This window comes from Sparus aurata, chromosome 20 (genome assembly GCF_900880675.1).
Source record: "Sparus aurata chromosome 20, fSpaAur1.1, whole genome shotgun sequence".
NCBI classification, from domain to species: domain Eukaryota; kingdom Metazoa; phylum Chordata; class Actinopteri; order Spariformes; family Sparidae; genus Sparus; species Sparus aurata.
Window position 1 is genome coordinate 3,931,039 of NC_044206.1, and position 26,707 is coordinate 3,957,745.

The following is a 26,707-nucleotide window of genomic DNA, read 5'->3' on the forward strand; positions in this document are numbered from 1 at the left end:
GGAAAAGCACAGATTATTTTTGGCTTTACTTCAAGCCTGAGTTGTCTCTCTCTCTTTTTTTCAAGGTGGAGAATTCTCAGGCCTTTGTGTGGCTCTCCCAGCTGAGACACCGTTGGGATGAGAAGGAGAAGCATTGTTTTGCCAACATCTGCGATGCACAGTTTCTCTACTCCTACGAATACCTGGGCAACACGCCACGATTGGTCATCACTCCTCTAACAGACAGGTACGGAGGTGTCATTCTTGCTGTCTTTGTTCACACTGAAAGGGAAAGTGAAACATCATGATTGCTTGTCTACTATTTCAATTGACCATTGACTGTATATAAGGAAGGACAACATGACAGCTTCACAAGAGCGAAGCCAAGATGTCTCAGTACAGGTCATAAACCCCTTGCACCTAATGTTAGCAGATGTGACAATGGCCCAACTAAAAAGTACACCTCAAACAAATATGTTCAAGAGTTTGTATTTTGGAGCTTTCATTTTTCAGAAAAGTTTGGTTTTAACTCGTTATATGACGCTATTAAAAGCGGGTGAAACATCATGATTGGCAGCTGAGCACTAATTGTGATTGAGTCCCGCGGGTGTATGGGTGGGACAGCGATCCGCATCTACATTACTCGTGTGCAGATGCTGGCTCTAAATGACTTAAAGTCTAGATTTACGATATTGTGCTGAAAGGCCAAAGCTAAATGTCCCAAGCCAAAAGTTAGCATCTGCACCAGTTATATCTGTATTGTTGGTCATCTAGTTAGTGCTAATATTGTAAGTTTGATAAGAAAAATTGGAAAGTCATAATCTTATTTTATCTCTTTTGTTTGGCTGCTTAGTTGATATATTTGGAGAGAGGTTTAGAGCTGAAACGATTACTTGAGTTACTTGAACAATTCAATTACAAAAAATGGTCGAAACAAAATCTGTGCTTCGAGGCTTCATTTAATTCCTATCACCTGCTTTATGTGGCCTTCTTAGCTCAGGGATCTTTTTTCCACACGGACTGTTATTGCGGACACACACCACTACGTTCAGAATTGAGTGGACGCGATGGTGGAGAGCCAAGAAACAGTCCGTAAAACACAGAGAATGTCCAAAGTTTAGGATCATTTCACCCTTAAAAGAGAAGATAACAAAGTGTAATGTGTCTACTGCAAACAGAACTGGCGTACCACAACAGCACGCCAACAATGATTCAACACCTGAACCGAAAGCATCCAGTTGTTAACACCAGCTCACCAAGCGTTGCTGTCACAAGCTAACTTAAACATTGATGTTAGCTAATTCAACGTAGCCTACCATCGCTAGTTAGACCTTATGGTATTTGTAGAAGCTGTAGCCTGATGTCGCTATGACTAGAGATCATGTTAAGATGTAGAAACTAATTTGTGTTTAATTGCAAGAGAGTAATAGCCTACACCAAATAACTCCTTTCCACACACAGACACACAGACACAGACACACACACACACCCACACACACACTCATCTTGTCTCTCTCACTCTCCCTAATGCAGCACGCGTACACACATAAACACACACCTTTACTCCCGGTGTTAGGAATAGTTGGAATAAATACCTGTATGCTTTTTTCAGGAATAAAAGCCAATTGCTTGGTGTATTTAACAGGCCTGTCATTTTGTCATTGTTATGTATTATTTGGTATTGTTGTTAAATAATGCAAAATTATTGTAGTGACTGGGGGAGTTCCGATTGCAGATGGTGAGCGCTGATGGCGCAAAGACTCATGGGAGCGAATTCTCAAGTGCTCATGAGACTGTTGTTGTTCGTATATGTTTCGTTGTGCTGCTTTCTGTACATGTTCTGAGTGTTGTTGTTGTGTCCTGTTGTGTTCTGAGGCTGTGTGATGTTGAATTGGCATAGACATAAATTTTGCAGTGTGCCACCATGGCTGACTATGATGGCGGGTGGTGATGTTCATCAAATGTTTATGTCCAAAGGGGATGAATAAAGTTGAATAACGTCTTAGGATGTTGTTGGGTAAGTGGCATGGGATCTGTGGAAGTTAAGCATCTGTCTTGTGAGACTTTTTTCCCAGCAAGCTCGCCACGTTATTTTTTATTAGATTACTTGATTAATTAATGGGATAATCGGGAAAATACTTGATTCTAAAAATATTCGATAGCTGCAGCCCTAGAGAGGTCTGATCATTATACTCAATATATATTTTTTGCTAAATGTGATTGGGTCTTTTTTAAGATAAAATGTAAGAAAATTTAGTAACTTGGCCTTTAAGTAATGCTGGTGTAGATACTACCCTAAGCTAAGATAAACACTGTTTAAATCATTCCTCAGACTTCTGCTCTTTGTCCTTTTAGTTTTGGATAGGCTAAAAAACACAGCATCCTCAAAAACTCATTAGGTTCCCGAGGACCTCTCTTACTACAGAGCCATGCACACAGCTCCAGCATGTGGAGAACTGGAGAGCTTGACAGGCCTGCTGTTGCCAGTCATGGTTGATAAGCTATGATTGGACAGTGGCAGTTTGGGGAAGGGTTAAGGGAACTCCTGATGAAGTTTATGTGAAAAGCAAGAATATCCAGCCTGTTGCCCTGTAGAAGGTTATAAAAAAAAATGCCAATTTGAACGAAGCCCTCTCGAAGTCCATTATAAATCCATTTTTTAAATTTCCTTCTGTGTTTTCCCCATTGTAAGAGAAATACTGACTTGGAGACACCAGCTTCTTATCTAATAATAACCAATTGACGCATTCTAATGATCGTCATTTGAATCATTATGCACACCCACCTCTAGCGAAACCGTTCAGAAAAAAACTCAGCTCGGGCTCTCTGCCAGCATCTTGTTTGTTCACATGCACATGTTTCTGCAGGATTCCCTGATAAAGTTTCAGCTACACAGAGATGAATACCTGCTGCTCACAGCCTTTTGGCAAAAACTGCAGCGCTTGACTGTGTGGTTTTCCAGACTGACCAGTATTCCCTTTGAAGCCTGAACAAACAGAAACAACGGGCTTTGATGGGCGGATCAGCGGCCGTGTAGCAAGACTTCACCATATGGTGCATGCCCCTCACTGCAGCGCGCTGAGACCCACACAGTTTGCCACTGGCTTTCATTTCAACAATGGACTATGGACCAGGGGGCTGGGTGTCAAATCCTTTAATCCACGACTTGAGAAGGCAGCTAAAAGTGTGTTTTCTTCATGATATTGTTACATAAAGAGCAAGAAAAGAATATATCTTGATGGTGTCGAGTGAAAGCACGATATCACTAAATGTCGCATTAGCTGAAAGTAAAAAATGTGTTTAAGTTCAACATTATGCATGTTTGGGTCAGGTAACCCAATTAAAAAAACAGCATGTTCCCAAAAGCACCTTTTCACAATGCCAATTCAAAGCGCTTTAAATAAGAGATACAAAGGTATTAAGGCAAAGATAGAGACCAGTATGAGGTCATATAAAACAAATTAAAATTATTTAAATACAATGATATGTAATAGAAGCTGAGACTAAGAATTAAATGGACTAAAACAGGAGTATACAAATTAAAGCACAGTTACAGAGCAGTGTAAGATGTGGGCCTCTTCATCAGTTCGGATAGTGACCGGTGAAAACAATGACTCCTCCTGTTTTACTTGTGCAATGACAGACTCGCTTCCTGTGTTCTCTAATTGGTCCTTCATTTTTCTGTGAAAAGTCCAGCCCTGTGGCTGACTGAACAGCAAAGCGAAACAAGGTTTCTAGGGAACCGTACTGTACGCGGATGGTGCCATCTTTATACAGACGTCACACTGTGCCATCAGTGTTCACTTTAGAATGAGAATTTAGAGCAGAAAAGTCGTCTTATGCCAGATACAAAGCAAAGTAAACAGAAACATTTTGAGTCTCTATTTGGAAGAACTGAGAGCTGGAGCAGACTTCAGGTTTTTTGACGCCCCGCTATGTAAGCTATATACAAATCTGCTGCATATTAAACAATGTGTAGGTAGGCCTAAAGTGCTATGTGGAAACAGGTCAACAGCAGTTTTAGCGGGCGTGTGGATAAGTTATCATCATGTGTGTTTTGTAAATGTTTTTCTTTATTTCCAATTTTCCTTTGCTGATGATATGTTGGATTCCTGTTCATGTGCTTTTTTGGACACATTTTAAATTTTGATAAAATGTAAAAAGCTTGAGGGTTGAAGACCTAGTCTGTATATGGTTCATAAATACCAACTCCAGCTTATTAAAACATAAAAATCATCTCAGCAGATGTTTATGACAGCGGTTCTAGCTGTACATGTGCAGCTGCTGTGCAAGTATTTATAATGAATGCAGGCCTGTATGTTGTGGACTGTAGTCGGTATGGTCTGTTCACCTTCTGCAGCAGTATAATTAGGCTAAAAGGAATCGCACTCACTAATCTATAACAGCAGGACTGTTATCGGCACAAGGTTAGCAATCGCTCAATACATAGTGCAGAATCTCCAAAGCTGCACCATTATGCAAAATGTCAGGAATATTTTAGCCAGCTCTCTCCCTCACACACACACACACACACACACACACACCAAGAGAGAGAGGAATGGAGGGAGACTGAGTCAGACGGACAGACTGATATATAGCTGTTTTTTTTTTCAAAAACACTGTAATAAAATAAGTCACCTTGTCACAGACGTCCAGTTCAGCCTCACACTCTTGTCTTCTATCTGGCTATAGTCATTCCGTGCGGGACATCCTCATCCAGCCTCCTAGACGACTGATTGTGAGATTTTTGGCCATATTTCAAAGGAGAGCCATAAAGCCTGTTGGCACCGGTATTCGGATGATACACTGTATACAGATGGGATCATTTGTCTTCTCCGAGCTTCTGTCTCTTGTTATGCTTTCCGATATTTTCCCCTTCCATACATCATCTATTAACCAGCAGCTCATTAAAATCATTGCTGTATTGATATTCAAGGCAAGCCATTGTGTTTATTGGCCTGATCAATAAAGTCTTGATTGTCTCCATCAGTTCACGTCCATGATGCTGTTGGTTTTTATTGACACTGGATGGGCTGACTGTTTGTTAGTCCTGACAGGTTCTGCGGGAGAAGCAATCACTGGTGTCACTAATCAGCCTGTGTGATAATCAAAGCACAGGAGCAGATTATATTATCATATAATGAGGTTATGTACAATGATGGCTGAGCCGACACCGAGACATTGTCAGGGGTGGTTACAAGACTGTGTCAACTCAGGGTTTGTCATTTGTGCACGAGGTGACTGTGTCTGTATCTGTATCTAACCCCTAACCCTAACCCTAACCCTATCTTTCCTATCTCACCAGTTACGGCATTAACAGGGGAGGACATTGCTTTGTGTGCAGCTATTTCCGCATGTTTTTGTTTCGGTGCTTCGAGGCGCAGGAGATTAGTTGTAACGTTATGCTAATCTTCAACATTAAGTGCTCCACCTGTTGAACGCCGCTCCGCTCTCTGACTGCCTGTTGAACCATCTGTGTAGTATGTGCTAACAGATTTTGCCCTCTGTCAGTGAAAAAGAGTGCCACTGTACACATGCCATACGACCAGACTACAGAGCAGTCTTTTCTCTTCAGGCTTTGAGAATTCATGCTCAGCCCTCTGCCATAAAATAGTGTTTAGGTATTTTATGACTCATCCAGGAGAGTAACAACATTCAAAAACGTGTTGGCCTGAAGGTTAGAGAAGGGAGCTTGTGACCAGAGGGTCGCTGGCTCTATCCCCTGACCAGCAGGATAAAACTGGGTTAGGAAGGTGTAAGGCAGCACTTGCTCCTTGATCATTACCGCCAATGAGGTGCCATCGAGCAAGGCCCTTCACTACAACCACTTCTGTAGGTCTACTCAGTGGCCTGCTGACCAGGCTGTGGTTGGACTGAGCATCTTCCAAATGGACCTGTGTAAATGAGATCAAAGTGTTCCTTAAAAGGACCCTCCCTGAATGGATAATGATAAAAAGAAAATAGATAATTTTCCTGCTGGTGATCTTGAGACTACTGACTGCTGACTACAGATGCAGTTGTCATTTTCATACCCAGTGCCCAAGTTGTGTAAATATCAAATGTACCTGCATCCACCTGTGCGCCCCTGGATGTGTCAGTCTTAAACGGGCTTGGTCAGGGGCAGTGATGGCTGCAGAAAGCAACAGCGCCATAGACCAACAAAAAGCTGATCTAAAGTCAATGGTGCAGTATTCTTCCTGCTATCTAAAGAGCTTATTATTTAGATTGTAAGAAGTGCCTACACAGATAGGTTCACAACATGCATATAGTAATGATTTTTAGTTATTTTTAAAGTTTCCATGCCTGCATTAAAGTTATTGTAACAATATGGTGGCACATTTAATCAGCAAAACTAAAATATGTAGTTACAAACTTGACTCAAGGCAAAATTACCTTTTAGCTTCTGTATACAGTATTTTCAGACAGTATCTCAAGATCTGTCAGGGAATGGGAGATGACACCCGGATTGGTTTGATTTATGTTACGCCCAAAACACACCCATGATTAATTCCCAGTCTAAATAACCACCCCTTTGCGCCGTGCTCCTTACTTTGCTCCAAAGTTATCAGCCATTTAGCTAGTAAAATGGAGCTGGACACGTCTCAAATTCACTTGCACCACAGACTGTTAGATAGGGCCCCGTGTGTGTGTTTCTGTAATGAAAATCGTATTGGTAGATTGTTAGATTCCACAGAAAACTGCAAACTGCAAAAAAGTCAATGCCAGGAACTGAACTTAATACTTTTTGGTCTGGGAGGGGGCATTGCTAACATTGAAGCTAATATGTGACCATAGATGCCTAAAACCCAATAAAAAATGTGTCACTGCATGCAGTCAAGCTCCACAATGAACGAGTGGAAGAACGTGGCCTTGTCCTGATCTTCAGAAATGGACGAGCAGTCAGCTGAATCAGTCAGTAGCACCTTTTTTGTTGCTCGCTGTCAGGCTCCAGTCCTCATCAGTGATGCATACTGTGTGTGTTTCTTGACCGTTTTTAGATGCTACATCACCCTGACCCAGTCCCTCCACCTGACCATGAGTGGAGCTCCAGCAGGGCCCGCAGGCACAGGGAAGACTGAGACTACCAAAGATTTGGGCAGAGCCCTGGGCATCATGGTGTATGTATTTAACTGCTCCGAGCAGATGGACTACAAGGTGAGCAAGCGTGCATGTGAACACGTATATGCATTACAGCCTGTGAAAGTAGCTAATGTGCATTGACAGCATCTCATATTATGCGTGTTTCTTTTCATCTTTGCCTTTGTCAGCGATATGGTATGCATTTGTCATTAAAGTCATCAGCCCACCTAATGCCCTTCTCTTTTCATCTTCTTCCTTTTCATCTTCTGTATGCCTGCCTCGCTTCTCTGTTGAAAGCAGAACTGATTAGTTAATGTCTGATTGTTATTTCTTTACTAAATCTAGTCAAAATGCCCTCTCTGTACCCAGCTTCCACCTCACTTTATTATGCACTCTTGTATACTCTTACACACACACTTTCTGCATATTGAGTGCTCAAGGGAGACATAAACATAATCTTGTGATCCGGCTTCACAGGGGCATCATTACAGTATAGAGGCGTACAGCACCCCCGGCTATACACACCGCAGCAAGGTGTCAGAGAGAAGTGCTAATATATTCCAGGAGGAACACAGGCACTAGAATCTGGCTTCACAGCCCCACACTGTTACTCATATTCAGTCATGCGCGCACGCACACACACACACACACACACACACACACACACACACACACACACACACACACAGTTGAATCAATCCTCCAGTCAGCTCTGGTTTGCGTCAGAGAACGTTTCCTCTGCCCTGTAATTGGAGAGAATAGTCAGCTGCCTGCTTTATCCTGGTCCAGCTGCTCTCCGGAGGGCCGTTCACCTGCTCTCAAGTTGGTGTTGGGAAAACTAAAATGTGGGTGGTAGACATTTTAACCTCTCTCTTTTTGCGCTCATCGCCGTGTTTTATTGGTGTGAGGCCTTGTTTATGTATCATCCTGTTATTACTCGCCTACTCTCATCCTGCTGTGGTGCAGCTCCGTGGTAATGAATGTTGTTCCATATATCTCCTATTTAATTGGAGATACGTCTGCGTCTACATCAGTCAGACTGGGTCTCCACCTGTGATCCCTCCTGACTGACTTCCTGTCCCACTGTTACCACCTGAATATCTGTGTTTCTCGTCCACCAGTCCTGTGGGAACATCTACAAAGGCCTGGCTCAGACGGGGGCATGGGGCTGCTTTGACGAATTTAACAGGATCTCAGTGGAGGTGCTGTCTGTGGTGGCTGTGCAGGTAAGAACAGGTCCAGTTCCTCTGCCTCAGGTACTCCCAAAATCCCACCAAGGTCGAGACTTGAGCACAGCTTTTGTGCATTTTCACCTCAGGCAGGTGGAGCTAAATGTGTGAGTTTTCATCTTGTTTAAGAAGGTGATCTATCCAAATCAAATTGTGGTGAAAATAAGCCCTTGAAAACAGCACAGCAGAAGTAAATAACCTCTTCATCACCGATTGCAAGCCCAAATTGCTTCAGCTATAAGACTAATCCACCAAGACTGGCACCTTTGCACCGCAGAGCTTCTCTATAATTGGAGCCTTCTCTGATCTGATTTGAGAGTTGAGGATGGAAAAGTGCCTCCATTGCTTGCCTGTGGAGATGGTCACGATGCTCAAGTCTTTCATAACAGCAGCCCTGAATGAACAGGCTCCTAGGTCTCAATGGATGTGCTACAAAAACTTTGGTAGATTAGTATTTGTGTACTTACAGTGTTTGTACTTGTATTTGCTCATTACTCATCTCCATGAAGTTATAAACTTTGTTAATGTTAATGATTTTCTTTGGAGGGAATTGTGTTTTGTTCCCATAAGGAAGGCGTGACCCCGGAGTGTGACTGTGTAAACAGATACATACCCCCACAACATCAGTAATACATACTTACACATTCTTACACACATCCTTGTTTAACCCTAACCTTGCTCTGAAGTCCTTGCCCTGTGAGTGAGCCTCCGGTTATGGGCTTCCACAAATGCAGGGAACAAGAACATACACATGCACACGGCTTTGTTGCGCATATACCTGCATCCAGAGACCAGTACTTATTTCAGTTTAGCAACAATGTAAAAATGATCAGTAATAGCCACTGGGATTGCCTTGTGGTATCTCTGTTATATTCTTTAGCTGAATGCAATAATGCAAACAAAAAAAAAAAAATAAGTGTTTGTGCCTCAGGGCATCTGTACTATTTGTAGAAGTTTAGGGGAACACAAACCCATGGTCACAATAATGAATATTTGCTTCTTTTGAATAACTTAACATTAAACAGACACAGAACAGGCTATAGTTAAACAACTAGGACAGACTTAAAAAAGCTTCAGTCCAGTTGCAATTAGCTGAAACAGGACTTTTCTATCATCAGTTATCAGGTACTATGTGTTGGGCTGACTCAATGACTGTGTCAATCTCAACCATAATAATTAGCTAATGTAACCACAACTTTATATTGGGTAAAACTGGGCAAATAATGAAAAAAATAGTGTTTTTATACAAGACACCCACAATTATTTTTCCACCTCCTCAGACAAACATGTGGACATTAGGACAGGAAACCACCCTGTAGCTGAGTGTTTTTCCTTTATTACTACTAAAAGGTAGTCCTAATTAAAACAGTTGACAGATTATCCTGACTTACAAAAACACTGTTTCTGAAAGAACACATTGCTGTTTATGTTTTTAATGGAATTTTTCGGATTCTGTGAGCACCTTGCTCAGGCAAGGAGCTGATCGCTGATTTAGAAAAAAGGAGACAAAGACACACACGGCCCTGTCTGCATCAGTGGCTCTGAGATGGGGCAGGTGAACAGTTTTTGGTTCCACAGAGAACCTGTCGTAGACATCACACCTTGGTGAAGAAAGCTCAGAAACAGCTGTGTATCTTTAGGAAACTTGAAAAGAATGAATTCACTTGCAAAAGTTCTTGTTAACTTCTACAGAGAGCATTCTGACTGGATATATTACAAAGTGGCTTGGGATGTTCATGACCTAGGAAAGGGATGGTTCTGCAGTGGTAGACTAAAACCACCCAGAACATCCCTGATACCTATCCATGGATTTAATAAGGGAAATATGGATACAACCTCAGACGCAGAGCCCCATACATCCTATGAAAGCTGTTCAGTGGAGCACAAATGATAACCCTCTACAAATAAAATAAGTTAAATGAAAAGCCAGAAAAGTTAGACTTCCTTGCTAAAATTACCCAGATCCTTTGCATAACTGCCACATTGTGTGGCCCAGAGAGCGTGCATACTAGAGACATCTACTGGCCTTGAAAACTTGAATAGAATAGTAATGTTATGGAATAAAACAATTTAATGGAGCGGCTCTTATAGACTCTCCAAATGTTATTGGACCAAATTGCTAAAATTCTGATTGTTAAATGAATCATTTTGCAGGGTTTTGCATTCAAAACACAGTTGTATCAGTCAAGTGAAGTATCCGCTGCCATACCACCAGACTACAGAGCAGCTTCTCTCCTCGAGAAAGATAAATACATTCACTGTATTTTGTTTTCGTGTAGCATAAAGGGACCTTGAACTTAGACAAAAAAATCACCTGTCACTGTTTTGGGGTGGAGGCAGAAATCTCAGGTCGGATCAAATAGCTCACTACCTGCCAAGCAGCAAACTGAAGACAAAGTTAGCAGCTAGCTGGTGAACATAGTGGCACATTTAGCAGCTAAAGAGCCAGATATTTTTCAGTACTGTCTGCTCACACTTCAGTCATATCATCTGTATAAGTTGACATATTGTATGTAAATGTATTGAAACCTTGATGCACTACCACAGTTGCTGAAAAATCATTACTGCAGGTTTAAGTTAAATCATGACCTCAGTGTAACCTGAGATCTTGGAGCTCTCTGGATGAACTGGATCATACTGGCAGTGTCTTTGCCTTCCTTCTCCTCTGTCTCCGCTTCATGCGTGGTGACAAGTTGAAAAGACTTTCTATTCTCTACACACTGAACGGTGTATACTCTGGGCGACCTACAGTAGCTAGCTCTTTGATTGCTGAAGTCTTTTGAGAAATCAGCCAGATTCTGCATGTTTCAGCTGACGCTAGTGTTTCTGCTATCTTGCATTCTGTTATCCCGGATCAAACAGAGCCTCTCTCTCTGGTTCTGTAGTCCCTCTGCTGTGTTAAGATCCTGCATGCTGTTGCCCCAGACACTATCTGTATGCATGTGCAAAACTGTCACAGCAAAATGTATACAGTTGATAAGGACGCTGATCATGATCATGATGATAATGGAGATAGAACTCCTCAAAGGATCATTATTCATTGCTAGACTTAACACTCCCTCCTCTGCCCTTCCTCTTGTATCTCTTAAGCAACAATGAATGTCAAGCAGCCCTATTCCGTAAGCTGTGGAATTCTACAGCACTTAGAGAATTTCAAAGTGCCAGAAGAATGAATAGGTTGTGCGTGGCGTAATGAATAATAAATCATGGTGGCTTATACGTGGAGAAGTAGACCTTGAGAACAGAGGAGCGTCAAACTCCTGCTGTGACAGCTGGCAGCTTGCTCCAGCACTCAGCGTGCTTCAGTGGAGCCAACGCCGAACCATCTCTCACCATGGCACACACACCTAATCCATCCTCTTAAAGAGGGAGCGGCTAGCATAGCGCGGCGACATACTTGGCTGCCGGTCGGGTCTGCTAACACAGGTGGCGGGACCAGTGCTACATTAAATAAAGCAGGGACAAACAGAAGGCTGCTAAACATAACAACATGGAGATAAATTGGTGAAGTTCTGCCTCTGTTACAACAAACGCAGGCCTGGACTGTGAATACATTGATGTTACTAGCTCCAGTCTGTACATTCAAAGAGACAGCAAAGAGTGTAGCCAGACCCCGCCGGATCACACCTTTCAGAACGGTGTCTGTTCTTGAGCTTTTTAAAAAATGTTGTTTTTGGTGTTTTACTTCCCTTGGTGTCCCTGGCGGATAGCAGAAGTGGTTTGCTGTCATTTCACATAAAAACGCAAGCCCCACTGATGTTCTCATGAAAACTTTTGCTCTTCTTTTTGTGTGCTGCAGCTGCACTGTTTGTTTTTGCATTTTTACCCTCCTCTCCCTGTTGTGTTAGTATGACTGAGTGATCTGTAGCCGAGTACTCATCCATGAAGAGATGTTCCTCCTCTTTCCAGCTGTCGACTCGCTACGCTCTTTTACCACACGCATGTTAAATTCATAAAGCCTCTTACAGGATGGGATTCAGAGTATGAGGCCAAGACACACACACATACACACATGCACACACACAAAAAAGTTCATTTCTGATATCTCATTCCATCATAATGTAGACAAACGGAACCTTGGCAGTTCATCCATCCAGTAAACCCTGGCTGATAACATGCTCATATTATTGATGAAACTGTGTCCCTGGAAAAAAAAGGTGCATATCGCATAACAATTTGACAGGCTGTTACAAATTGACTCTGGTATGTGCTTAGTGTCAGTAATTATATGCTAATGAGAGATAACTAACTTTCTCAGACTACCTCCCATTTTGATAGTTGAAGGCACTTTTCAGGAGTGTTCATAAACAGTGACTGAACTGGACTGGGTAATGTTTGAAACTTTAGGGATGTTAACGTGGTTCTCAGATGATTAATCACACTGACGTGCTCCTCTAGATTTCTTTCCTACTACGACTTATATGAAACAAGTTCTAAAAAGCCAGTAGTGTGTCCCGTGGGAGATAAAGGACGTCTGAGAAATGTCGTCAAGGGATGTCATTTGACAAAGTGTACAAAACACAGTGCATGTACAAACATACTGTACAAACAAACATAGCTAACATAGCTAGCAGCTTTAGGCTACATTAATCATGTATCCCACCAAACTCTTTGCAGTTTTGTTGCATTGTTGATAATGTGGTTGCCAGATTTTAAAATGGAAGAGAATATGTGGACCAAAGATGTTATTGTTCTTATTTTTTTTTTTTAAACTGTCAGAGAGCAATGTTAAATTGGTCTAGCAGCCTTGTAACTATGTGCCAATTTTTAGTGTTAAACTGTTTTTTCAAGTACCTGCAAACCTAATAACATTTCCTTCAGCCTTAGCTGTACTTTTTGGTTTACTGCTAAGTAGCAAATGTTTGCATGCTGACGTGCTTCACTAAGATGGTAGACATGGTAAACATTATACCCTCTCAGCATCAGAAAGTGTTAGCATTGCCGTTGTGATAATGCTGGTATTAGCATTTAGCTAAATGCACAGCTTTACGGAGCTGCTTTTCATTTAACAACCAATTTAACCGTTTTTAAGCACACAGAATGTAATAAGATGCTACAAGATGTATTTCAGCCACCTAAAATAAGTCCTACCTAAAATATATACATATCCATTTAAGTGTACACTATGTCATTTTACATTTTTGTTGCTTTACATTGCCTTTAAACTGCCCTTTCCTTTGGCACTACAAAGTATTGTATAGGGTATACTTCCACAGGTACCCAGCAGAATTAATTTTGCTCTGTATTGTGTTTTTGACCTCTGTACGTGTAGGTCAAAAGCATCCAGGATGCCATACGAGATAAGAAGCAGAGGTTCAACTTCATGGGAGAAGAGGTGAATCTTTGCCCATCTGTAGGAATCTTCATCACCATGAATCCAGGCTACGCTGGCAGGACGGAGCTTCCAGAGAACCTCAAGGCTCTGTTCAGGTGGGCCAATGGATCATCATAAGTCACGCAGGCTGTGCTTTCTTTGCACTTATTATTTATATGGGATCATATTTATTCCATTAATTTGAGTTTAATCCATTAATAAGTCATGTAACTTTAAACATTGTAATGATATAACTAAAGATCATCTTTTCCACCCAAATTGTTCAACCCTTAAATACCCTTAACAGGATAAGAAGACAGAGAAACAGGCTGGATATTAAAATTGAACCAATGCATAAATGTTGACGTGGCAATATTGTTGGGCAGAAACACCAAAACACCAAATTCCATCATTCAATCTAACATCTAAATTTCCAACCATGGTGTATAAAATTGTTTCAATCTATTAAAAAGGATTAGTTCACACATATCACATAGATAGAAACCCTTTATCCACCAATCAGCCACAGCATTAAAACTACTGACAGGTGAAATCAAAAAAAATGATCATCCTGTTACAATGAAATGTTCCTCTGGAGAAACCTTGGGTCCTGGCATTCATATAGAAGCTACTTGACATACACCACATACCCAAGCACCATTGCAGACCAGGTACCCTGCCCTTGTGGCACCAGCACTTCTGGATGGCGTAGGCCTCCACTGGACAACGCTTTGTGCCACATGGCAGAAACTGCTCAGAACTGAGCCCAGGAACGTGACAAAGAGCTTGAGGCCTCCGAACTCCCAGATCCCAGTCTTATTGGTAACCTATGGGATGTTCATGAAGTTCATGAAGGGCCAACCTTGGATAGGACTTGGCTCCGACTTGTCAAGGCATGGACACAGGACGTCTGGGGGTGTTCTGTGGTCTGAGACCAACTAGATTGGCATCTGGGCAATTTAGAGGCCTGGTCGATGTGTTCAGCTGTTTGTCACGTGTTTCAGGCCAATCGTGAGCAGTTTTTGTAATTAGGCAGAGGCCACTGTCCTGCTGGGGATCACTGACATTGGGGAATGCCATTGCCATAAAGGTGTGCACTTGGTCTGCATACATGTTTGAGTGGGTGGTGCGTGTCAAGTGGCATCTGCCTAAATGCCAGGACCCAAGGTTTTCCAGCAGAACATTTGCATTGTAACCAGATGATTCTCGTTATTCACTTTACTTGTCAGTGGTTTTAATGGTCTAGATGATTGGTGTAAAGCAGTTCTGTGAGAACAGATGATGATGTGGTCTATGGATTTCTACATGCGTAGGATGGACAAGGATGCTTCAATGAGATTTTCCCCCTCAAACACAATACTATTCATCTTTACTGAGAGTGAGAAAGAGAGAATATTAGTGCTGAGTACTTACTGCCTTTAAGGAGGATAGCTAAAACCACTTGGGGAACATATTGAAGAAGTTATTTGGATTTTGATTAATTGTGACTGCTTACATTGCTCTTCTGTTTGCTGCATGTACTTTCACAAATTTCAGCGAAATATCCACATTAGTTAGGTGATTACAGCTAAGCTTCTTTTAAATGGAAGAGTTTACCCATAAGTGAAGATTCATCCATTATCTGCTAACCATTCTTCTGGTGATGGCCTCTGGTGACTTGAATTACACAACGAGCCGTATGTAGCTTGCCTTTTTTTGGTTGTTTCTTCTGCTTTAAAACAAGTCCCCATCTACTGCAGTTCTTCAGAAGAGTGCTCCAACACTGTTTTACTGTGAACCTCCAGAAATGTTTTGTGGACTACGAAACTTCACCCAACTTCTTATCAGCATGGAGCTGAGTAGATAATGATGGATTTTTTAAATTTTGGGTGAACTTCTCCTTTAATGCCAAATGTCCATTTCCCTGCAGACCATGTGCCATGGTGGTGCCAGACTTCGAGCTGATCTGTGAAATCATGCTGGTGGCGGAGGGCTTCATCAACGCTCGGGTGCTCGCTCGGAAGTTTATCACCCTCTACACTCTGTGTAAAGAGCTGTTGTCCAAACAGGTGCTGTGTGCTTTCTTCAAATCTTTCATGACTATAGGAAAGCCAGACCGTTTCCACTTCAAAGCTGAACAACTGACCCAATGTTCATTTCTTCTTTGAGGCTTTTGATAAAAGAATGACTCTGAGGCACCACTCAGGAGCTGACTTAACTGTCTGGGTGAAGTCTTACATGCATATGAATAAAAAAAAGCTGCAGGGAGTTCGGATGCTATTCCATCCCAGTTTTTTCATTAATCCTTTTTTAGTCCTGTTTTACATGTTATGCCATTATTTTAATTATTCTAATAAAGCAATAAAATCGCTCACAGTGCTGACTAATAGTTACAGTGCAGCTCCTGGACTGAGGTAAGCGATTTAATGAGCCCTCAGTTCTGGATGAATTTCCCATGACCACAGGCCCATTTAAGTGTCAGAGCACACTATGTCCTTTTTATGGCTGTTTTATGAAGCCCTGGTTCTTCAGACATTTTTAAATATCACCTTAATTACACTTTTTAGCTGCTTCACAGTTGTTTGCCAGAGTTTCATCGCAAGTTTTGAAACATTAGCAACTTTGTACCAATAGTCAAAAGATAATGAAGAGACTGCTTCTCTAAGCTATATTCATAAGGGCTGATTCAGAGAATTACTGATTTAAACAAGTGATTCATAATTGTGGATTTAATATTACTCTCTGTTCTGCCGCCGGTCTTGTGCAGAACGACTCTGCTGTTTTTCCTTTTCAGTGGGCAGACACCAGAGCGTGCGATGAGAGTACAGTGATATATATACATGCAATCACAATCTGTAGGGATCTGAAATAATGCTGTAATAAGTTTCATGGCAGATGAAGTCACCAGTCTGAACCTACGAACAGCTAGTGATTGTTTAATATGTAGGATCTCAGGTTACGACTTGCAGCACGGGAAGTCAGTAACTTGTAACAAAAGTGAAGGTCAGACCATGTTGGGCCTTAAACATGCAATATGTAAAATTAACTAAATCAACAGGCTGTAAAAACACAACAGTTTCTACATTGTGGTGTCTATGTCTCATGCTAGTTTTCATGTTATCCAGCCAGCCGTAACCTGTCATGATCCAAAGCCCCTGTGGTATAATGGTAAACAACACTGTAGCTTCAGTTAACGGTTATTCTGGTGATATGTCACCAATTCTTACACATTACACCTTCAGAAGTATGAAAAGAATCTTAAATCTATCAGACATGTAACTGGCATCCAATAAAGGTTGTTATTAGACCCACAGAAGCCAACAATATCTGCTGTGAGACTAGTAGCCTGTGTGTTTTCACCTGCTTACTGACGTCTCACTGGTCTTCACCAAAGGACCACTATGACTGGGGCCTCCGAGCCATCAAGTCAGTCTTGGTTGTGGCCGGGTCTCTGAAGAGGGGAGACCCCGGGCGAGAGGAGGACCAAGTGCTAATGCGTGCTCTGAGAGACTTCAACATCCCCAAGATCGTGACGGACGACATGCCCGTGTTCATGGGGCTGATCGGAGACCTGTTTCCTGCCCTGGACGTCCCCAGGAAGAGAGACCTGGACTTTGAGAAGCACGTGAAGGAGTCCATTCTAGACTTGAAGTTACAGGCTGAGGACAATTTCGTTCTCAAGGTGCGTTAACAAGATTCTCTGGAAGCCCCCTGACATGCTTGATTCTGTTTTGATTACTGCTCACGAAATGTAAGTGTCACAAGTGTTGCTAAGGCGAGGACGAAAGCAAACTCAATAACAAGTTCTCTGCGAAGTCCCCAAATGGGGGTTTCATCTTGAACAATTGAGACAGATATTACAGTTGTAGCACTTTCATTTAGATTTATCTTAGTTCCTTCCAAAAGCTATTTACCTCCCGTCATAATGTTCCACCGGGAAATACACATTAGTGTCAGACAAGTCTGCAGCATGGGGATGAATCGGGCAAATATTACAGAAAGCAGACGTTTGGCTGCGATGAGAGTTCAGGTGCCTGAGCTGCTGACCTAATTCTAGTCATTATGTTACATACAGACACTCACGCACACACTCACACATGCACAATAGAAGGCGGTATGTGTCAGAGACAGATGAACGCAGGACCAGGGGAAATAAGTGCAATCTGCCCCAGGTCAAATAGACACGGGAACCACATAATAACACTCCATCAATGGAGGCTGGTGCTGCACCATGCCACTTAACCCTGACATTGTGAGAGACAGTCACAGAAATAAACAAAGAAGAAGAGAAACACAGCGAGAGAAATGGAGAGAGGGAGAGAGAGGGGGAGAGAGAGAGGGAGAATGCCGGAGCGGTCAATAACAACCATCCACCCCAAGAGCCTGAACTTTTACTGTCTTTGTTTGAGTGACCAACCTTTTGATTTCAGACAAAGAGGAGGGGGAGCAGGCAGGGTGAGAGAGATTGCATACCTTTAGCATTAGCTTTTGCTAGCATTAGTCCTCCCGGCATCAAAGCAGTAATCAGCCGGGGCCTTTGAGAGTGTTAGGCCGCCTGCGCTCCAGCTGAATGGATGGTGAGTAGGAGCCGCGAGGAGCCCAGTCGATGGCATTGATTCAGCTTGCCATCTGTATGTGTGAGTGGAAATGGGGAGGAAATCGCTCTTTCTCCCCTTTTTCTCCTCTCTGTTATTCTGTTTCTCACTCTGTGGTGTGACCTCACATGCCTGAAGTGACAAAATGTTACACAGCAAGTCAAGGAAAATTCATAAAGTCAAGTGTGAGTGTGTTCATTTGACTTTCAAGGGGTACCGCCAAACCCAAAATATTTTTTGACCCAAAAGTTGTGACTAGAAGCAGTTCAGATTCAGTACTGGGGAAAAAAAAAACAGAAAAATACTGTAGTTATTTAGATTTCAGTCAGAACTATTCAATTGACACATTGATCCAATGATTGAAGATGGAAAACAGCCACTCCCCACAGCATAATGAACTGGAAGAGTACAATTGGGGAAGTATGATTTATTGTCAAAGTAGATACAACATATTGAAGAAGATTTGGAAATTAAGTGAGCTCAAGGTTTAGTGGGTTTTTAATTGATATTCTGAATCATCAATCACCAAGGTTAGAATTCAGTTCCTTTCCTCTCTTTAAATTGTCAGATGATCGCTCATTTAAGTGTTTTTAACCACTTTAGAGACATTAAAATAAAACAAAGTTAAATAGGGCTGCAACTGACAATTATTTTCAGGTAGATCATCCTGTTATTTATTTACTTGATTAATCGATTAAGTGTATGGTCCATAAAATGACAAAAAAATAAATAAATAAATTAATACATTTCAGTGTTTCTCAAAGCCCTAGATGACGTCCTCAAATGTTTAATTTGTCCTCAATTCAAAGATACACAGTTTACTTTTATAGAGGAGGAAAGAAACCAGAACATATTCACATTTAAGGAGCTGGAATCAGATGTTTTTAACTTTTCTTAAAAAATTACTCAAACCAACTAAATTGTTACCAAAACAATTGGCAGTTAATTGAATAGTAGGCGACCAACTGATTGTTTTTAAAAGAAATTAAACAAAAGAGACAGATCGTTAACAGATAAAACTAAAATATTATATTATTTTTTTTACAAATAACAGATTACTTATTAATAATGACTCTGTCTATAAATCATATAATGAAACTCCAGTTGTAGACCCCCTCAGCTAATCCAAAACAAATGTATTAAAAATCAAGTCACAGCTGGCTTTTTATGATGGAGTGTTAAGGATGAGTTCAGGAGTCTCTCAGCCAGAGGAGTGAAGCCTGTCTGTAGTCTGGTGCTATGGCAGCAGATACTTCTGTATCTGTTGTCAGATGGCAGCAGGGTAAACAGGCTGTGGCTGGGTCTGTGTAGACATCGGATCTATTACTACTAGTACTACACTCTATACTTTGCACTGCTCTTTACAGTATATATCTCATACATAACGTTTTTTTGCGGTCAGTCCACTTCATTTAAACAAAGATACATTGCGTGCTACATAGAATGGTGCCAGGTTGACCTATATTTTTAAGCTAACCTGGAAGAAAAGTTTGTGACTAAAGTGGGCCTGTAAAAACGGACTAGTGCATAGATGTTGCTAGATGAGTTAGATGAGTCTCTGTGTTTAGCATGACTATGTTTAATGTCCCCGACAACCTCTGGAGTCTCATTTAGAAACCTGTTAGCAACTGTCGTTTTTATGACATGTAAACACTTTTTATGTCGAGAAGGGGAACGAGGGAACGGGAAGTGCAGAAATGCTCATTTATTTGAAGGTTTTAGGACTTATTGCTGCAGTTTTCTGTTGGACCTTAGTCAAAATCTCTCACTTTAAGTGCCACTGTTAATTAAACTTCACAAATAGAAAACTAGATTTTAGTTTCTTCCTTGAGCTGTTTTATCATCATCCTCAGCTTCTTGTCATTTTCTTTTGGCTGCGGGGAGCTCTTCCTTCTCATGTTGCGCTCTATTGAGGGGAAACAGTGACCAACAACAGCACATTCATAAACCAAGTGTTATCTAGTATCAGCACTGACTTTTGAGTATACTTGATTTTGTCACTTTGTCCATCAATCTTGAGAAACTCATGTGACAGTTATGTGATTGACCATCTGCTCATTTAGAGCAAGGCAACAGCCAGTCACATTACTGAGAGACGAGTTGCATTTAAATAAATACAACAACATGGCCATTTCATGAATTAGAACTTAGGTCAAAATGGTTTTAGAACATTTCCCATGTTACTTACATTACTTATTTTGTGTCCATTTTATTATTTTTACTTGTATATGCCATCACATCTTTTTCATTAATTCTCCCTTGAAACATCAGAAGACATTATACAACCACGGACTGCTTGTCTCCATTACAAGTGATCTGATCTTTGTGCGTACACTAGGTGGAGTGGCTCTTTATGTGTGCAAATACAGAATAATGAGGGTGCAGATATTTGCCCTTCCAGAAAACCACTGTTGTCATTTATTGTAGTCTGTGAACAGTGTACTAAGCTGCTCCGCTGCACTGCAGTGCATCACACTACCCTGTCATTCTGCATCACTTTATATTCACCATAAAGCAGACCATTAAGACTGAGACGCAGTAGACTGGCTGCTACAGTGCAGTGGCCCATGAAATGCTACATTATCTACCCTGCCACTATAAAAGGGTCACTGTTTGTTATTATACCATGTCGCCAATGTCCTTCATGTGCTGTAAACAGAACACAATGTAAAATGTTTGGTTGTGTATCTGTGTGTCAGGTGGTGCAGCTGGAGGAGCTGCTGGCCGTGCGTCACTCCGTGTTTGTGATCGGGAACGCGGGAACTGGAAAGAGTCAGGTGATGAGGTCACTCCAGAGGACCTATCAGAACATGAAGCGCAGACCTGTGTGGGCGGACCTTAACCCAAAGGCTGTGACCAATGACGAGCTTTTTGGCATCATCAACCCAGCAACCAGAGAGTGGAAAGATGGTGATTATCGTGTTGTGCAGAAACACTGATCAGTGCAAAGTGTTAATGGCCAATGTTAATGAGTCCAATGTCCCTAATGTGAACTGCTTCCCTACAGGCCTGTTCTCTAATATAATGCGTGAACTGGCCAACGTCACCCACAGCGGACCGAAATGGATTGTTTTGGATGGAGACATTGACCCAATGTGGATTGAGTCACTTAACACAGTCATGGATGACAACAAGGTGTGAGCAAGTTGAGTGTGTTTTTGTGTGTACGTGTGGACTGAGTCTTTTATTCAGTATGAAAATGACACATTTTCACTGTCTGTTTACTGTCAATCAGCATTCAGATAATTCAGATATGAATAAGAGGATGTTGTTGACTCATCACTGACACGACAGAGTAGTAAACTATTTGCACTCTGGATGAGAGAATAAATGACTGTTGCAGTGTGTGCCTGTAATGTTGAGAACAGTGAAGAACAGTAAAACATGACATGATCCAAGCTAACAGTGTGTAAAAGGCACATACAACTCAAAACTCACTCTTTGTTACTCATATCTATGTACACTGTGTGTAAATGTGCCTCTGTTAGGTGCTGACTCTGGCCAGTAATGAGCGAATCCCCCTGAACCCCACCATGAGGCTGGTGTTTGAAATCAGCCACCTTCGCACTGCTACACCAGCAACTGTATCACGAGCAGGTAGTCATTGCTTTTCTGTCTTTGTCTCATTCTTTTCTTCACAATATTGTGGTTTTATCTGACTTATTTTAAAACGAGCTTTTTCTGCAAGACTGGGTTACAGACTGCTTCAGCAGCCACAGACCCACAGGGGCCAAAAAGGTCCATCTGTGTCAACTTTTTTTAGTCAGTTGATTGCTTATTTGTTCGCTGCTGGTTTGTTCACACTTGTTTGCAACACTGAAGACAGAGGTGTGTCCAGCTTTATCTAAAATTGTCATTCTGTGACAAAAAGCTCTGTGTTTTAAGTGGCTCTATGTGACAATTTATATGTATGATGCACTATTTTATTGTCTGTGTTGAGCAGATTGTAGCGTGATGTGAAAAATGAGACCTTTTCTGTCTATACAAGCATGTGGACTTTTTATTGGAGTTGTTTCATGCTCCTTGACTCAGTTCGGATTGTCCGCGACAGTCTGAAGGATTTGACTTTATGCATGTTCTTGGGTGCTTTGTCTCAGCCCCTCTTTCCGCAGATAGCAACAGTAGCTCACGTTAGTTGAGAAATGGGGTCCGCTAATGTAAACTAATGATTGGCTTCCAGCACAACAGAGAGGTTCCCCTTTTGGACCTTAAAGCTGCACTGAGAAAGATTTTTTGCTAAAAATATGTATCAGCTGATCATCTCACAATTCATTCTCATCTCAAACATTTTCGGATGCAACAGATGTTTTCAATGGGAAACCTCTGTTAAATTCACCTGACCAGCACCAAACACTGGTAGCAATTAGTGGAGAAGATAAACAGACATTTTATTAGGGGTTGGTTGAAATTGAAATATATCAGGTGATTAGAAAGTCTAGATCAATGCAATGTTGCTCTGTTTTTGAGGTAAATAGCAGTGGTGAGCTTCATAAGGCCAGCTTCCATTGACAAAGATTTGTATTAGGGATGTCCGGTTAGTTTTTTTTGCCCCGAGTCCGAATCATTTGATTTTGAGTATCTGCCGATACTGAGCCCTGATCCGATACTTCTATAATAAATTTAAAAAATGAAGAAGAGCGAAGAAACAGATCCAGGATGTCCCTTGTTTTTTATTTTATTCACCTTATTTTATCATTTAACACTCATCATAGGTGTGATTGGCACAGAGGCACAAAAAACATTGACAGCGGTGGCCGGTCATAATGCTTACCAATACCCAATATCCATTATGCCAAATGTCCGTATGATAGAATTATGAAGATATAGGGCCTACGGTTTTTCTGTTAGCTAAAGGCTAAGAACTGCCTCACAGAGCTGCTAGCATGACTGTAGGCTTCACAATGAGGGGATTTGTTTATCTAAGTAAAAATTATTTCAGTTAATTATGTAGAAAAGAAAAAGTTCTGTTTTAACAAATTGACTTGAACCAACGGATGCACAGAAACCCTGAGGCCAGGCTTGCTATCAGTGCAAAGACTGGATTGTATAGTCTGCTTTATGCATTATAAATGGAGGTATCATGGCACATACACAGGCAGGAGGTGTAAGGGGGGCAAAAGGGGCCCAACAAGAAATGCTTGGCCCTCTGACCCGAAACATGTTAATCCAGCCATGTGTGTAGGTGCTGTAGTCTGTTGTATTCATCGTTTTTCTTTCCAGGTATCCTGTACATAAACCCAGCAGACCTCGGCTGGAACCCCCCGGTGTCCAGCTGGATTGACAGGAGGGAGGTCCAATCAGAGAAAGCCAACTTGACCATACTGTTCGACAAGTACCTCCCGTCCTGCCTGGACACGCTCAGATCGAGGTAAACACAGCTCGTCAACAGCTCTGTGTCACTATATAATGACATTCTCACAGTCATGTCCAGCTGACACAGGATGTTGGGGTGTGAAATAACGTGGGGAGGGACTGTGCGAAAGTGGGCCGAAGCAAACAAGGGACTGACTCAGAAGAACTGGATGCCATCCTGCATTCTATTGTAGAGGACCACTCGCCTCCTCCAACACCTCCATCACCACTGCTATTGGAGCAGACGACAAAAACAGGAAGCAGAGGAGGGAGACAGAGAGGAGGAATAATTTATCCTCATTGCCAGGCCAAAGATACAGAAAATGCACCACTGTACAGAACCAGAATGCCTCATAGATATTCATAGATTCATTTGTCATCCGTGTTCTGGGAATAAACAAAATTGATTTTTGTTTCATCAAAACAAACTGTATTTTTTCTATTAAATCTGTTCATTCAAAATTACATAAGGCAAAACCATAATTTAACAAATTAATGAAAATGCTTGCATCTGCTGATATAATGTGTGTGTGTGGCTTTGCCTAGGTTTAAGAAGATCATCCCCATCCCTGAACAGAGCATGGTCCAGATGCTGTGCTTCTTGCTGGAGTGTCTGCTGACTCCAGAAAACACCCCGCCTGACTGTGCCAAGGAACTTTATGAGCTCTACTTTGTCTTTGCTGCGGTCTGGGCCTTTGGGGGAGCCATGTTCCAAGACCAGGTACTGCGTGGGCCTCTGGGTGTGTGAGATGCTTACTAAGTGGTTGCATCAAGAGTAAAAAGAATGGGACACAACTAAAACAGCTAAATTATTTTTTTCCTTCCTCCTCATAACTCCTCCCTGAAATAATTTTTTGCACTTGCATTATGGGTATTCCTCAGGCCCTTTCAAGCCCAGATGATGGGTCTTATGCAACTCCACTCAACTCTGTGTCTCTATTTATGAAAAGTCATTTGGAAGTTATTTCCAGTTGAAGAAGTGGCAGGTTTTCGAAAAAGGGAGAGATCTGCATCTGAAAATGAAGTGGACTCCATTCCCGCTCAACAACACACGGGCTGCATGAATTTAAATCAGCAGAAGAGCCGTGCGAGCAGTTGCTAAGCAATCCAGTTAGCGGCGTACAGTAAGCGCGTCCATCTAAGTTATGGGATAAAACTGCTCTCCCCTCGGTACAAATGTACTCCACTTTATTTTCCCATCACAGATGCATTTAAATGCTAAGTGGTTTTATTGACTGGAGAGTTGGGAGTGAATAGAGGAGACAGGTACCAAGGGGTGGGGAGGCAGGGAGGAAGGCGCGGACCTGCCAGCCAGCAGGTGATGAGGCTACTTCACTGTCTGAATCAGACAGATGGATAGATAGGCCTGCCATCTTTTATTTTCTCCCCTTCAGCTGCTGTGGCTGTATCTCTATGTTGTCGCCATTTATTTGTCCTATGGTTTGTATTCACACCAGAGTAAATCAAACGCACAGATCCATAGCTACTGTATGGGGAGAAAAAGCGGAGAGGAAGTCATTTTAGAGTATTGACCACCCGCCTACCCTCTGTGTCTCTGCATGTGTGCTCTGTGTGAGTGTAGCTGGTCGACTACAGAGTGGAGTTCAGCAAGTGGTGGGTGGCCGAGTTCAAAACCATCAAGTTCCCGTCCCAGGGCACCGTGTTTGATTACTACATCGACCCCGAGAGCAAGAAGTTTGAACCCTGGTCCAAGATGGTACCCAAGTTTGAGATGGACACAGACACACCACTGCAGGTACAACAGGTTGATTTAAAGTTTTCAGGCTTCAAACTACTTTTTCATTAAATTACACAGCTAGAATCTACTGGACTGTACTTGAAAGCCTTTAATGTCATTATACACAGTACAATGAGATTTGAAAAGCAGCTCCGTAAAAGTGCACACATGGATTCTGATGTGAGTAACTGTTTAAAGTTGCACTGATCACTATTTATACATTGGGTTCAAATAACAATGTATTACTTACTGTATATAATACGATGTCCCCGCAGTGACAAATCAAGACAATTATCACCCCACTTGACAATTCTCATCAGCTATACACAGCTATCTACAGTCACTGACTCAAAATTATCTTTAAAATATATTTTTATGAGTTATTTGTCTCTGCCCATTGACCAGCATAAAATGCGCAAATGCGAAAGGGGCGGGACTTCTCCTCTCTTCCCAGCCTGACTAAGGACTAATTGTAACTAACCAGTTCCAGTTCAGTGTTGTTGCTTCTCTCTTTTTGTCTTTATGTTTATTTGCGCCGAGGTTATCTGTGATTATTTCATTCTTAGTTTAGTCTAATTTGTTATTATCTGCTTACCTTGCCTTACCAAGTTTAAGTGATCTTTCTAGAAACTGTTTGCTTAAAAAAAAACAGTCTCATTAATCAGCATCAAATCGTGAAACATTTTTTCTCCCAGCAAATTAGGCTTTACTGCCTTCTCTGTTTTCTGTCTTTGTGAGATGAATATCTTTGAAAAGTCACTGTCAGATCTTGGAACATTTTTCCAGCATGATTAATTGCTCATTAGAAAAAAACATTTTGACGTACTGATTGATAATCAAAATAATCATTAATTACAGCCCTATAACCCTTTAGTACATTGAAAGCTTACAATTAAATAGATGAGATACTTCCAACAGACATTATATGTACATGTATATGTATATGTATACACACTGTTTGTACGTTTGTTTGCCATGTGCAGGCGTGTCTGGTCCACACTACAGAGACCATTCGAGTGCGTTACTTCATGGACCGCCTCCTGGAACACCGTCGGCCAGTCATGCTGGTCGGGAACGCCGGGACAGGAAAGTCTGTCCTGGTTGGGGACAAATTGGGATCACTGGACGCAGAGAAATACATGATTAAAAATGTCCCGTTTAATTACTACACCACATCTGCTATGCTGCAAGGTAGGAACCATACGTCTGTAAGCAGAGATATCATGCTCTATATGTTCACCTTTTTAAAATGTTAAATATCTACTTTTGATTGAAATCAGTGTTGAGTGCTTCATATTATGTTACATGTAACCATGGCAACCATAGGGGTGCTTTCTGCTCAGGCTGCAGTAATGTGCTTCAATATAGAAACCATTATACACAAGTCCTTTATTGTCCATACTGGAACGCCTCTCAGTTAAACGCACTGTTTACAGTCTGA

The 26,707-nt window shown here is 41.7% G+C and overlaps 1 protein-coding gene across 1 annotated transcript in view; it reads left to right on the forward strand.

Moving 5' to 3' along the window:
* Positions 1-26,707, forward strand: part of dnah9 (dynein, axonemal, heavy chain 9) — a 151,646-nt gene that overhangs the window by 38,749 nt on the left and 86,190 nt on the right. The window contains exons 32-44 of the mRNA XM_030401440.1: positions 66-226; positions 6,978-7,134; positions 8,181-8,285; positions 13,561-13,718; positions 15,512-15,650; positions 16,976-17,263; positions 20,876-21,086; positions 21,184-21,311; positions 21,665-21,773; positions 23,397-23,544; positions 24,075-24,249; positions 25,111-25,284; positions 26,250-26,457. Of these exons, the coding sequence (XP_030257300.1) occupies positions 66-226; positions 6,978-7,134; positions 8,181-8,285; positions 13,561-13,718; positions 15,512-15,650; positions 16,976-17,263; positions 20,876-21,086; positions 21,184-21,311; positions 21,665-21,773; positions 23,397-23,544; positions 24,075-24,249; positions 25,111-25,284; positions 26,250-26,457 (2,161 nt within the window). The remainder of the gene's footprint in view (positions 1-65; positions 227-6,977; positions 7,135-8,180; positions 8,286-13,560; positions 13,719-15,511; positions 15,651-16,975; positions 17,264-20,875; positions 21,087-21,183; positions 21,312-21,664; positions 21,774-23,396; positions 23,545-24,074; positions 24,250-25,110; positions 25,285-26,249; positions 26,458-26,707) is intronic.